The sequence below is a fragment of the Malania oleifera genome, chromosome 6, assembly GCF_029873635.1.
Source record: "Malania oleifera isolate guangnan ecotype guangnan chromosome 6, ASM2987363v1, whole genome shotgun sequence".
Classification (NCBI taxonomy): domain Eukaryota; kingdom Viridiplantae; phylum Streptophyta; class Magnoliopsida; order Santalales; family Ximeniaceae; genus Malania; species Malania oleifera.
Genome location: NC_080422.1, coordinates 86,554,646 through 86,568,158, shown reverse-complemented (window position 1 = coordinate 86,568,158; position 13,513 = coordinate 86,554,646). Strand labels below are relative to the sequence as shown.

The 13,513-nt window shown below is 33.3% G+C and overlaps 1 protein-coding gene across 1 annotated transcript; it reads right to left on the bottom strand.

The window, feature by feature from the left end:
• Positions 1 to 4,803: 4,803 nt before the first annotated feature.
• Positions 4,804 to 7,841, bottom strand: LOC131158681 (1-aminocyclopropane-1-carboxylate synthase 7). Its single transcript, XM_058113547.1, has 6 exons — positions 7,824 to 7,841; positions 6,899 to 6,995; positions 6,397 to 6,551; positions 6,098 to 6,226; positions 5,827 to 5,987; positions 4,804 to 5,671 (listed from the first exon to the last, which is right to left on the bottom strand). The coding sequence occupies exons 1-6, from the start codon at positions 7,839 to 7,841 to the stop codon at positions 4,804 to 4,806; spliced, it is 1,428 nt and encodes a 475-aa protein (XP_057969530.1).
• Between the last annotated feature and the right edge of the window lie 5,672 nt (positions 7,842 to 13,513).

Genomic DNA, 13,513 nt, shown 5'->3' with positions numbered 1-13,513 from the left:
ATTTTTCATTTTTGATTTTGAAATAATCACAAAAAGGACAATCTGTTTTTGCCAATTTTTAAAATTTGTAAGATTTACGATTTGGAATCTTAGATTTTGAGGGGCTTGAATTTGAATTTGTTAGAAGAAATTTTATACATAATTCACATATTAAAATTTAAGATCCAAATTTCATGTTCCTATACGAAAAGTAACAGTTAGTTAGAAATCTAGAAAAATAATGAAAAGAAGTTTTCAAACTTTTCTATATAAATTTGAAAATTTGAAAGATTAGGTAGCATTTTCATAATTACTTTAAAAAATAATAATAAATAAATTATTTCTTCAAGAAAATAATGAAATAATTATTTATTATTGTTAATTTATTTCATACAAATGTTATGAAATATCAACTAAAGTTTTTATAATTTTTTTTAAAAAACTTAAATAAAAGAGCATTCCGGTGCACAAAACTCTCGCGTATGTGGGGTCCAGGGAATGTGCGGACCACAATGGGTATATAGTACGCAGTCTTACCTTACATTTTTACAAGAGGTTGTCTTCATAACTAAACAAGCCCTTATTTTTTCAAATAGTTACAAAATGTCATAATTTTTAAATTTTTGTTTGTATAGCAAAGTTAGAAAAGTGTTTTTAAAATTGTTTTTCATATTTAAATACTGAAAAACTATAAAACAATACAATATTTTTGTAATTATTTTGAAACCAAAATTTTTAAAAAACATATATAAACAAACTCATTTAAATTTTTCAAAAAAGAAGACTTTTAATTTTAATGGAAATGGAACTCATGATTGTCCAAATTTTTTAGCGCTTTTTTGGGAGTGGGGAATTGTTCATTATAGATAGGGCTGGCAAAACGGGTTGAAACCCAACAGGTGACCCGTGACCCACTCATTTAAACTGGGTTTGAGTTTAATACAAGCTTACCCATTTATAAACGGGTCAACCAAGATCCGACCCGTTTATTAAACGGGTTAGGCGGGTTCGGTTCGGGACACCCGACGAGTGACCCGTTTAAAAAGTAAAATGAAGGAGTGCTTTTAAAAAATATATATATATGTATATCTATATGTCATTTTATATGAAGTATTTAAAAAATTTTAAAATAAATAAATTATATATTTTAAAACAGGTGAGTTTATTAAACGAGCGAGTTTAAGTTTATATAGTAGTCACCTGTTAATAAACATGTCAACCCAAATCTAAACTCGTTTAATCCCGACTCGTTTATGATCTGTCCGAACCCGATCTATTGATCTGTTTTGTCACCGCAAATTGGCTTAACAAGAGGTATGAAAGAATTGATGGGTTTGATTCCTTATTTTGTAGTTTGGAGGCTGTGAAGAAGGAGATGTTTAGCTAGAATAGATGGGAAATTGGAGAATAGTTCAGATGTGTGGCTATCCATTAAGTATTGGGTGGGGGTTTTGAGTAGGAACATGACAGGATTGATTCAGTTAAAGGACGCTGATTTTCAGATATTGCAGAATTTGGAAGTGCAAACTGTGAATGAAAAAAGTAAAACTATGCAATGTGTGATATGGCTAAAACCGGGGCAAGGGAGGTTGAAACTAAATTTGGAAGGAAGCAGTTTAGGGAACCTAGGGCCGGCGGGTGGTGGTGGCATCCTTAGAAATCATACAGATACTTTTGTGTTTGGTTTTTCAAAATATTTTGATTCTTGTTCAAATAATGAAGCTGAATTAAGCCGTGTTAGAGGGAATAAAGATTTGCAAACATTTGGGTCATACTAATATTGATATTGAATGTGATTCGAAGATTGTTGTAAATTGGATAAGAACAAGGAGGTGCTCCTTGTGGTATTTATGGGATTTTTGGGAGCAGCTGCTTGGTTTATTGGAGAGAGTAAACTTTTCAATAAAGCATTAGTATAGAAAAGGAAATAAAGTGGCAGATGCCTTGACTCGTCAAGGTGTTAGGGGGAGGAATAGGTTTACAAATAGTAGTCAACTCCCTAAAGTTATCAATGAGTTATATAAATTGGAGAAGATGGGTATGACTTATTTGAGTTATGTTTAACTGATTTCCTATTGGTTTTGGTCTATACTTTATGTTATTTATCTTTTGTTTGTTTTGTTGCGTGATATTTGGTTTGTAGGTTTTTGTTTTGTTTTGATTTGATTGGTTTTATAATCTTATTTTGGCTGGATGTTGGTGTTATTATTTGGGAGGCCTTTAAAGGTTTGTCTTATGTCTCTCCCTTTAAATATCTTATAATCCTCAAAAAGTGAGAGTTTATCAATAAATAAATGGAGGTCTCGCCCTTCTTTTTTTAAAACAAAAAGAAAAAGAAAAAAAAAGAGGTATGAAAGAATTAAAGTTCAAGCATTATGATGTAATTAACATGAGTACAAGCCAGCCATCAACAATCAGATTGCTCGTATTACCACATATGGTATAGTGTATATGTTATTGTATTCAACTGGCTCGTAGCAGAAACCCTGAAAGCTTTGGAGCACCCACTGCCCGCTGGCCTATACCTGCACATTCCATGCCTAGCTAGCTATATAGTAGCTGGCACCCATATATGGCTCTTCATATATATATATACAGGGTCCATATAATTATTAATTATTAAACATATAAGAATAATAAGCATGGATGCCACGTGGCATCCAATGATTTGTCATCTCTTGAAGCACAGTGGGGGGGTGATTTGGAGGATTGTGATTGAAGGAAAATGACACTTGTGCCACAATGGGATAATGATATCAATTATCACTGCATCATGTGGAGATTTACCAACTTAGCATAAGAAAATTAAAAGGGAAAAGAGGGGCATGTGTGGAACGAATGGTGGACTTTGGAATTGGGTTTTTTTTTTTGGGACTTAAAACTTTTGACTGGAAAATGACAAAGGGGGTGTTTGGGAGAAGTACTACTGTTGGAATTTGTCAACAGAGGAACCCTAATTTCATGCTGACAAGTCCCACCCACCACCTTCACACGAGGGGCCAATGCTTTATTTTATTTTCAGTTTTACCCTTTCCTTGGGTGGTGTTATGCACTTGTGCATTGACCTAACGACAATAAAGCATGAAGATACGTATATTTCATGGCCTTAAATGAACATGGCATGGCTTTTCATATCCCATTGAGACTAAATGGTGCTAGAAGTGATGCATTGGGGGTGAGAGGGAGAGAGTTTATAAGGATTTTTTAAAAAGTTTATATGGAAGTTATTAACGTTTGTATTTGAAGATAGAAATTCTAATTCGTAGCATAGTTCTCGTTTTACAATATAATAGAAATTTTATAAAGGTTCTGAGAAGTATTATCGAACTATATGGAATTATTGTATGATTTTTGTTTTTTCTATTTTGCCCTGAGTGCACATGATCTTACAAGTTGTCTTCACAAGTCTACTTAAATTTTTGTTATGATAGAGTAATTTTTAAATGGATAGTGTAAACTAAGAACCTACTTTTAGTCAATTTATACTTTTAGAATGAGAGCAAACTATTTGTTGGTCAAACGAACAATATGGACTACATGGGTCTGTGTGCATATATATGCATCGACATCTGAATTAATAATGGGATCTTATGCTGCTAAGGTGCATCAACTTTGATGCTTGTGCACACCATGCATTTTAAAATATGTTACCTTGCTTCATTTGTTTGATTTTGTTGACTTAGTTATGCATTAATATAATATAATTAAGGCATGCATATGATAATTTAGTATAATCAACAAAAAAAAAACTTATTGGATTTCAAATTGAAAATTAATAACAATGATATAATGTTTAAGGTCCTGTCAATCTAATCTGCAATATCATATATTGAATGGTATGCATTGGTTGGTGGACCATTGGTTTGGTGTGCACTGAGCATCATATGAACACAAAGCAAGGAGAGAGCTACCAATGGAAACAGTAGCATATCTTATCTAATTAGTACATCCTAATCACGCTAATATGACATGACCCACCTTGACAGAACGGACTGAAATTAGATTAGCGGATTAGAATTGATTGGTTCCAATGTTTTTTTTAGTTTAATCATATACCCAAAAGTAATTACTGTTTAATTATCAAGAAATAGTGATTGAGATGTCCGAATCTCACCATTATCACTTGAACATATATAAGAAACAATATATAAGAAACGATATATAAATAAACTAACGGTAGATTAGAGGATCTAGGTAGAACAAGCGATCCATATTCAACATGACTAATTAAAGTTAATTGCATACACACAAAAAAAAAAAAATGAAAGAAAGAAAGAAAGAAAGAAAGAGGGAAAGAAACTAGGGGCTTAAAGTCTTGTGGGTACTTGATCAGTCCCTTGAAAGATGGATGGTTTCTATTTCGTAGTAACCCCTTCCGAACTTGATCAGCTTCAGCAGATAACTCGTCACAAAAAAAAAACAAAAACAAAAACAAAAACAGAAAAACAAAACAAAACAAAAAACTCATCACTCCTTGCATGAATATATTAAATAAGGACCAAGTCAATGGTGTATAACATACATAAAAAAAAAAAGTACAAGAGCAAACTTGGGATAGAATATGAATGGAATTGACTATTGGGCGGTTTGGTAGTTTTCGCCTAATGGGTTTCCAATGAACCAGAAAAAAAAACAAAAAAAAACAAACAATATATTTCAATTATACACTCAAAAGAAGAAAACAAAAAATATTTCAAACTGGTATACATTGTATCATTTTTTAGATAAACCCATTTTGGGGTTTAATATAGGATCAAAATGGATATTGGAATGAAGAAAAATGAAATGATATTGTGTCTGATCATGAGAAATGCCAGTTTTAGACTATATTTCTATCCTTTTTTTTTTTTTTTGTTCCATGAAATCATTTATTCTCTTCAGTGCAACTTCTAGCGTCTGCTCACTCATGTTGGCGAAACACACTCTAAACCATCCTGGTTCTGAGCAATGGCAGGATGAACCTGGAGAAATATTTAACTTGACCTCATGTAGGATAGAATCCCAAAGAGCCAATTCACCTTCTACTGTGGGTTTCTCCAGCAACGGGCTCAAATTCATCCAGCAAAACAACCCTGCATTGCCCCTCAAGCACTCAATCCCTGCATTCCTCAACCCTTCAATGATCACTTCATATCTCTTCCTTAGTCTTGCTCGATTCGTCTCGATGTACTTCTCCGTGAACTTCTTGTTGGATAACATGGAAGCTAGGAGATGCTGTGTTTGAGAAGAGATCAAGGTGAAGCTAGACATCCTTCTTGCAGTGGTCACAACCTGGTTGTTGTAAGAGTATATGGTTCCAACTCTAAAACCCGGTAGGCCGAGGTCCTTCGAAAGGCTGTAAACAATGTGAACTCTTTCCGATTCTTTGTACTTTCGAGCCTCGAGAACTTCTGCAATGCTTATGAACTCGGACGAGGAGAAGACTGATCCCGAGTAGATTTCATCAGAGACAAGATGAATGTTTTTCCGAGTGACAAAATCAAGAATTTCCTCCAGGACGGATCGTTGGGTCGTAGCGCCTAATGGGTTTGATGGGTTTGTAATTAGTACCCCCCTCACTTTGATGTTCATGGATTGTGCTCTACTATAAGCTGATTCTAAAGCTTGAGGGGTTATTTGGAAATTGTTGGTGCTGCTGCAATGGACTGGTACAATTTTAACTCCTGTTCTCCACCTCAAATCTCTGTCAAATCTGTGGAAAAAAAAAAAGAACATATTGTTATAAGACTACTACTTAAAAGTGTACATACAAGCTTTTATTTTTATTTTTTTTTAAAAAATCAGTTAAATGAGCTTCCAGAAAAAGTTCTCGAGGACTTGTAACACTTGTTAGATTTGTTCTCTTACCCTGGATAATAAGGAGTTGGAACCAGCAAAGCATCTCCCGGGTCGGCTAAAATGAAGGTCAACAGCTCATTGGCTGCCGTCGCACCTGCAGTGAGAACGACTCTATCGGGGTCGAATTTTGCTCTTCCCCCTCTTATTTGTTCCATGAAACTTGCCATTGCCTGTTTAAATATGCACATAAATTTGATAAGGATGCCTGCTTATTGGAGTGTTGTACAGAAAACAAGAGATGTGGAAAAAATAAATAGAAGTGGAGTTACCAAGACAGTACCTTTCTGAAAGTTTGGAGTCCATGATAGTCTTGAAACAAGGCGTTCTCTCTAAACCCAGAAATTCCATTCCCCCATATGGATGCTTCTGAATGATGTTCCAAGTACTCTTCTAACAGATCAAATGAAACCTGTGCAGGAATTTAAAACCAAACAAGGTTACAAACCTGCCATGGGATTACACATATTCTAATTAAATGAAATCTTCAATTTGAGGGTACTGGCATGCATATGTTGCTCTTTTTCCTATATATGTTATTAATTTTGTCACTTTCTTCTGCTAGCTAGCTACAATGCTTACTTGATTCTCTGCCAGTCCCATCTGGATGACTCCTGAAGGATTCTTTGATTCATCATAAGGGTCTTCATCATAAGCTTTCCAACCTGCAAAATATGGGGAGTCTTCTCCATGAGTTTTGGAAACAGCAACTCTTGACAATCCCACAGATGGTTGCTCTATCCCAATGGCCATAACTAGCAATGGATTTCTTAATTTCTGGCTAATGAAAGGGCTTTTGTTGTCCAAGGAAAGTTCTTAGAAGAGCAAAGTGCTTAAAGCAGAACTGTGTTGAATGAATCCTTTCTCAAGAACAGCCTTTTATATAGGTGGGTGTGGACCCGAAAAGGACCAGCCCTCATCCTACCTGGAGATCATATATAATTACACTAAACTGTTTCATAAGAAGAGAGCGGAAAACCCAATGATTGATTCTGCAATGTAAGCAGGATCAAACCTCACCTTATAAAATTAACATAGTGTTTATCTCTTGTGCCAACTGGTGGCTTCTGTCATCTTTTCAAACCTTTCTTTATCTCAATCTCTAAAGATCCACAACAACTATATGGTGGTTGTTGGGGGAGCTGGGTCTCATTCAAAATCCAATGGCTTGCAATTTGGTGCTATGATACAGTATCATAGAATCCTTTCTAGCTCAAAATGTTTATGGTAGAATTAATAGATAGCTTCTTCTGCTTCACTCTCTCTCTCTCCAAAAATCTTTCTTTCACTGTTCATTAATTTATGTGTAGAGGTGGTTGAGTTCTCTCCACAAGTCCCCACTCAACACTTCCCAACCCATAACGAATCAAAATAAATTACTGATGAACAAAAGCTCTCTGCATAATGGTTTCAGCAAGTTAACCAAATCATGCTTGAAGATTATTAATTAGTACCCATTTGCACCAAGAAATCTAAAAGTGGTTAAGTTTTATTTTTTTCACCTTTCTTATGATGACATGACAAAATACTAATTTGCAGAAGATTAAGATTCTGATATGCAAACAAACTCAAGACAAAATAGAAGCTATGAGAAGATCTGATGGCCCCACACCCATACTCATTTTGAGCAACAGAATTTATAACATCTCGTCATTATGACAAATGAATTAATCTCATGCTCTAATCATCAGCCTCTGATCATAAATATTCCAATTATCAGCTTTTGATCTTCTTTTTTCTTATTAATTATGTTTGCATGATATATTGAACTCTTAGATTGATCATTGCTTAACCAAGTATATCATATGCCCGTGGCATTGAAATCATTATGACAAATGATATAATCTCGTGCTCTAATCATCAGTTTCTGATCATAAATACTACAATTATCAGATTTTAATCATTTGTTTTCTATCAAATGCAGGTTTTAATTAATATATATATATATATATAGACTGTTTGCATGATTTGGAGAACTCTCAGATCGATCATTACTTAACTGCACTTACCCATGACATTGAAATCATTATCACAAATGAACTCTCATGCTCTTATCATCAGTTTCTGATAATAAATCTTCTAATTAATCATCAGCTTTTAATTTATTCTTTCTTATCATTTTAGACTTGTTCTTTTATGTTAGTATTCTACAAATGCATGGGTATGTGACATGCAACAAAAATTATGCAAAGAATGCCAACAAATTATATGCTAGTGGTACTGAAGATTATATGCTTAGATTTTGTTGTTTGTTTGGTTTCAACCAACTGACTAGAGAATAAAAAAACCTGAAGAAGATCGAAACTTGAAGTGATAAGAGAATTAAATAAATGAGAGGGAGAATATGCTTTTGCGTGGATCATTGGGACTCAAGATTATGAACATCCATGTGCAAGGAAGAACTCCACAGCTTGAGATTATTTGACATCATCAATAGATTGCTCTTTATATATATATAGCAAAAGGAGAAGGTGAAAGAAGTGATTTGTGACGACTTCTTTGGCCTCCAAGGGAGAGACAAGTATCAACAAAGGTCTTCATTAGATATATATGAAGATTTTTTAGCTTTAATATTTTAGTTCTATTTTAAAATTTTTGGAATCTAATGGGGATTGTGGGCATATGGCAACTACAATGTCATTTCTTAATTACTGCAGAATATATTATCAGCTGCCCAAAAATGATTGAGTCCGAATTGGATCGATATTGCATAACATAGTGTTTCCAGTGGTTGAAGTTCAGTCCTTGGATTGAATTTTTGTGGATTGGACAAAAGACAACATAAAATTGCATTGAATTTCATTTAAATTTTCATAAATTTAAACTTAAATTTCAAAATTTATACTCTTAAACATAATCTTAAGATAATTGCATAAGATCCCGATCACACTCTTCAACCATATATCTAACTAAGGTCCAACAATATCCTACTATTACATGTGACAGTAGAGAGAGAGAGAGAGGGAATTTGGAGTTTGTCCTTTATGCCAAATAAAATTAAAGATATATGCCTTATGTCGCTGGATAAAGAAATAAGTAAAATAGTAAATTGATGTGTGTTATATTCGGTAATTAAAAAACACTCATGCAGTTCTTCTCTACATATTAAATACTCAGTGGGAATCACCCAAACCAACTAGTAGTTTTTTTTTTTTTTTTTTTCTTTTTTGGGAAAAAGATAGCGACACCTCTTAACTTTATTAGAAAACCCCTCACTTATAACGAAAGAATACTGTGGTTCCAATTTTGAGACTTGGGGAAAACTCAAATCCCAAGAATTTAAAACTAATTTAACCAACTTATTCAAAACCAATAAACCAATGACTAACAACCAAACAAATAATAAGAACTAAACAACTATAAGTGGAAAACAAACAAAACTCCAGAAAATCTCGAGGATTATTAAAAGGAGAAAAAGAAAAAAAGTAAAAACAAAACCGTTGAATGTTGCAGCTCACTGTCATTGCTGAAGAGTAGTTTATTTTTTTATCTGTGGGTTAGTGATGAAAGGTAGCCAGCATGTACAGTGTCAGATTATTACTTTACCTAAAATTTTAAGCTATACTACAAAAAAGAAGGTTATTAATGAAGGATCAAAACCGTCACTAATAATCACAAAACCGTCACTAATAGTATTAGTGACGGTTTTATAAGTATTAGTGACGGTTTTGAATTAGTCGCCATAATTACAGTTACTAATAATTATTAGTGATGAATTCTAAAAGCATCACTAATAATAGAGTATTAGTGACGGATTATAACCGTCACTAAAACTCTGATACCGTCACTATAAATTCTACATTTGTTCGGCTCAAAATAGTCATTAATAGTAGACTATTAGTGACGAATTTCAAAACCGTCACTAGTAATAGAGTATTAGTGACAAATTTAAAAGCGTCACTAATAGTAGAGTATTAGTAACAAATTTCAAAACCGTTACTAATAATATACTATTAGTGACGAATTTAAAATCATCACTAATACTTGGGCTTTAGTGATGCTTTTGAAATATGTCACTAATACTCTACTATTAGTGACGATTTTGAATCCTTCACTAATACTTAAAAGATGGACAATTATTAGTGACGATTTTAAAACCGTCACTAATAATTTAAAATTAATAATATTTTAATCATTAATTCCTGTAAAAATCTGTAAATACATTTTCGCATACATAACATTAAACCATAATTATTAAAAAATTCACAAATTATTCAAAATTATAATTCTAATTCAAGTACAAATACATTATGCATTATACAAATTCAATTAAAATACAAAAATTCCATCTATTCAGATAATAAAAAAAATACAAAAAAGTTAAAAATTCAAATTCAAATACAAATACATTATACAAATTCAAATTAAAATATAGAAATTCCATTTGTTCAGATAACAAAAAAATAATCAAAAGTTGTATCCAATTGCAATGCAATACATTGTGCTGATGTTATGACAGCTGCAAATCCTACCAATTAAGAATTATAAAAAAAAAAATTAGTAAACGCTTTTTGAACATATATGTATATGTACTATAAGTATCAATGATTTGATAGCAAAATAATCGGACATAGTTAAAAAAAAATAATATAATTTTAAATAGTTAAGTTTTCTTAGTTTAGAAAAATTTTGGCAACATTTCGTTTATAAATAGGACATTTTCCATAGAATTATGCTCCAAACCTAAGTGTTTACAATAAACAGTTCACAATAATATAACCAGTAATGAATTTTATGAGTGCACAAGAGCTTCATATAATAAGTATTAAATAATGTAATGTGTTCATGCATTCCACAAACAATCTATATCAGAATAATAGTGACGGTTCTCCAAATCATCTCTAATAAGGGATTAATAGTGACGAATCTTTCAAACCGTCACTTAATGGACTAATAGTGACGAATATGAAAAATCATCACTAATACCATTAAATAAATTTTATTTTATTTTTTTAAAATAAAAGAACTAGTTTTAACGATTCTCTAAATCGTCACTAATAAGAAACTAATAGTGACGAATCTCCAAAATCGTCACTAATAGTGTGAAATAATTTTTTTTTATTTATTAATACAATAATAGTAGTGACGGTTTATTAACCGTCACTAATAAGTTCCTTTTAGTGACGCATTGAAATCGTCACTAATACCCTAAGAATCGTCAATAATATTTTTTCTGGATAGTTTTCGCACGAAAAGTGATTTCCCGTGCTGGTTTGTGCAGGGGAAGCTAGTTTTTAGTGACGGAGGTATTCATGAAGGATAAAAGTCCGTCACTAAAAGTACAGTATTAGTGACATATTGAATTTCGTCACTAATATTGCACTTTTAGTAATGAAATTTCATCTTTCACTAACACCTCCGTCACTAAAAACTAGTTTTCTTGTAGTGCTATTGGATTGTAAGCCAACAATGTAAATTAATCTTTAACATATAGAATTATTATTACATATGGGTCTTCCCATATATAGAAAGAAGAGAAGGAAAACTGACAATTAGTGGCCTGCCCAATGAGGCATTTTTAATTAACTACATGGATTACAGATTTTCTTGAACTCAAACTTTTAAAATTTAGGGCAAAACACATTCACTTTTTTGGAGGTTTTTTGAAAATACACACATCTAATCTCTCGAGGAAATATCTTATATTTTTTTTGTTAGTTAAACATAAAAATGAAATCAACTAATGTGCTACCCATTTTGGAAATGACATTTAAATTCTGAAATGATTTGGAGATATAAACATATACACACTGATCATTTGTGTAACACCCCGAACCCGAAAGTGGGGTCTGGAGTATTATTCTAAATAAATCTCTAATACCACATAAATGCATAGCAGAAGATTTCCATAACAATTACTAGAGTACTAAAATCATCCTTTATAACAATAAAAATCTCAGTATCACAGTAACATTCTGAACTCATCAAAAACATAAATAAGATATTAACATTTCTAATTAAGGTTCTTCTACCCCACCTGTTGACCTTATAGGTCACGCCCTGGTTTTGATAGTGACAAATACTCTTGCATTTAATAAATATCTAGTTCGTGTGTAGGTTCATATTAGCATATCATCAATGGCACGTGAAAGCTCAAAGTTTGAAGAATAACTCATGCTCTTAATTGTAATAATTTTTAGTGAAATTTGTCTGTAATAGTAATTAGGGTATTCGGTTTGTAATAAGCACACACATCACATGCATGGTTTATTTTGTAAGCTCAAACCAGATACAAACCAAAAATAACCATAGAAAGACCTTAGGGTTCTCCTTCGGTCGACCGACACCGGACTTTTTCGGTGTCTCCAAATTGGACCCCAAGTGCCCCTAAGACACTCACACTTTCATATATATATATTTGTTAGTTACTTGAATAGGGCTTGTTTGCTTCAATACAGGATCGAAATGCACACACGATGCACTTTCGGTTGACCAGCCAAACCAGTTCATTTTGGCCCGGTCGACCGAGACACCCTGGGTCAAAGTTTGACCATCCGGTCGACCAGCAAAGGTAGTTCAAAAGGGCCTGGTCGACCGAAACTCCCTTGGGTCAAAGTTTGACCACCTAGTCGACCAGCAAAGGTAGTTCAAAAGGCCCTGGTCGACCAAAACTCCCTGGGGTCAAAAGTTTGACTAACTGGTCGACCGAAACTGGTAGTTCAAAAGGCCCTGGTCGACCGAAACCCTCCTAGGTCAACTGTTGACCATCTGGTCGACCGAGAACATTTGTTCTCCAACTACCTGGTCGACCAAAGGGTCCTCGGGAGAATTCTCAGCGGTCTGGTCGACCGAATCAGGCAGTTCAAAATGCCCTGGTCGACTGAAACTTGGAAAATTGGGAAATCGCCCTCTCCTGGTCAACCAAGACCTCAATTCAATATTCCCCTGGTCAACCGGACCATTTGAAACTTGGTCGACCGAAACATTTCTGATCGACCGGACCTCTCGGGTTGCCCTGATTTTTACCGTAGTTAATATTTTTTTAAACGGGGTTAAAATGTTTTAAACATCATTAAACTTTTCTAACAATCCCTAATAGGTCCCCAACGGTCAAAAATTTTGGTATGTCTATATATACTCTTTCATTTGGTGGATTAAGCATAGATTAGCAAAAAGATTAAGAAAATCTCTCTCAAGCAAAAATACTTTCTTTTTATTCTCATTTGCTCACTCTTCCAAATACACTCTAGCTTACATTCAATACTCGTAAAATCATTTGTAAGTATTCTTGAGTGCTTAGATAGGAAGGTTTACTCTCTCTTAGTTATGAGATTGATATATTTTTATTGAGAGCTGAACCAAATGGATTCTTAGGGTACTTAGCTAATAAGTTCATCCTAAGAAGACTTTACTAGGTCTTCTGAGATTGCATATTTATTGCAATATCTTAAGAAGCCCATTTTTGCTTTTGGTTGCGAACTATTTTCAAAATCATTTACAAATATCTATTGCTCTTTATTTTGAAAACCATTTGAGGAGATATTTATGTTTGAGGTGAAACATCTTTGGTGCAATATTTATTCACTCAAATATTTTTGCTGAAAACAAAGATCCTATATATTTTGCAATCCAAGCATATACATACTTCCATGATTGAGATATTCTATTGATTGATATTCTTGAGGTTTATCTGATATTTTGTGTGAACACATTTGATTAAAATACCTTGAGATACACAGATTGCTTGTTTGACACTCTC

Coding starts and splice junctions, on each gene's coding strand:
- LOC131158681 (XM_058113547.1), bottom strand. Junction 5,988..6,097: donor GACTCCAAACTTTCAGAAAG/GTACTGTCTTGG, acceptor ATATTTAAACAG/GCAATGGCAAGTTTCATGGA. Junction 5,672..5,826: donor CCAACTCCTTATTATCCAGG/GTAAGAGAACAA, acceptor TTTTTTCCACAG/ATTTGACAGAGATTTGAGGT.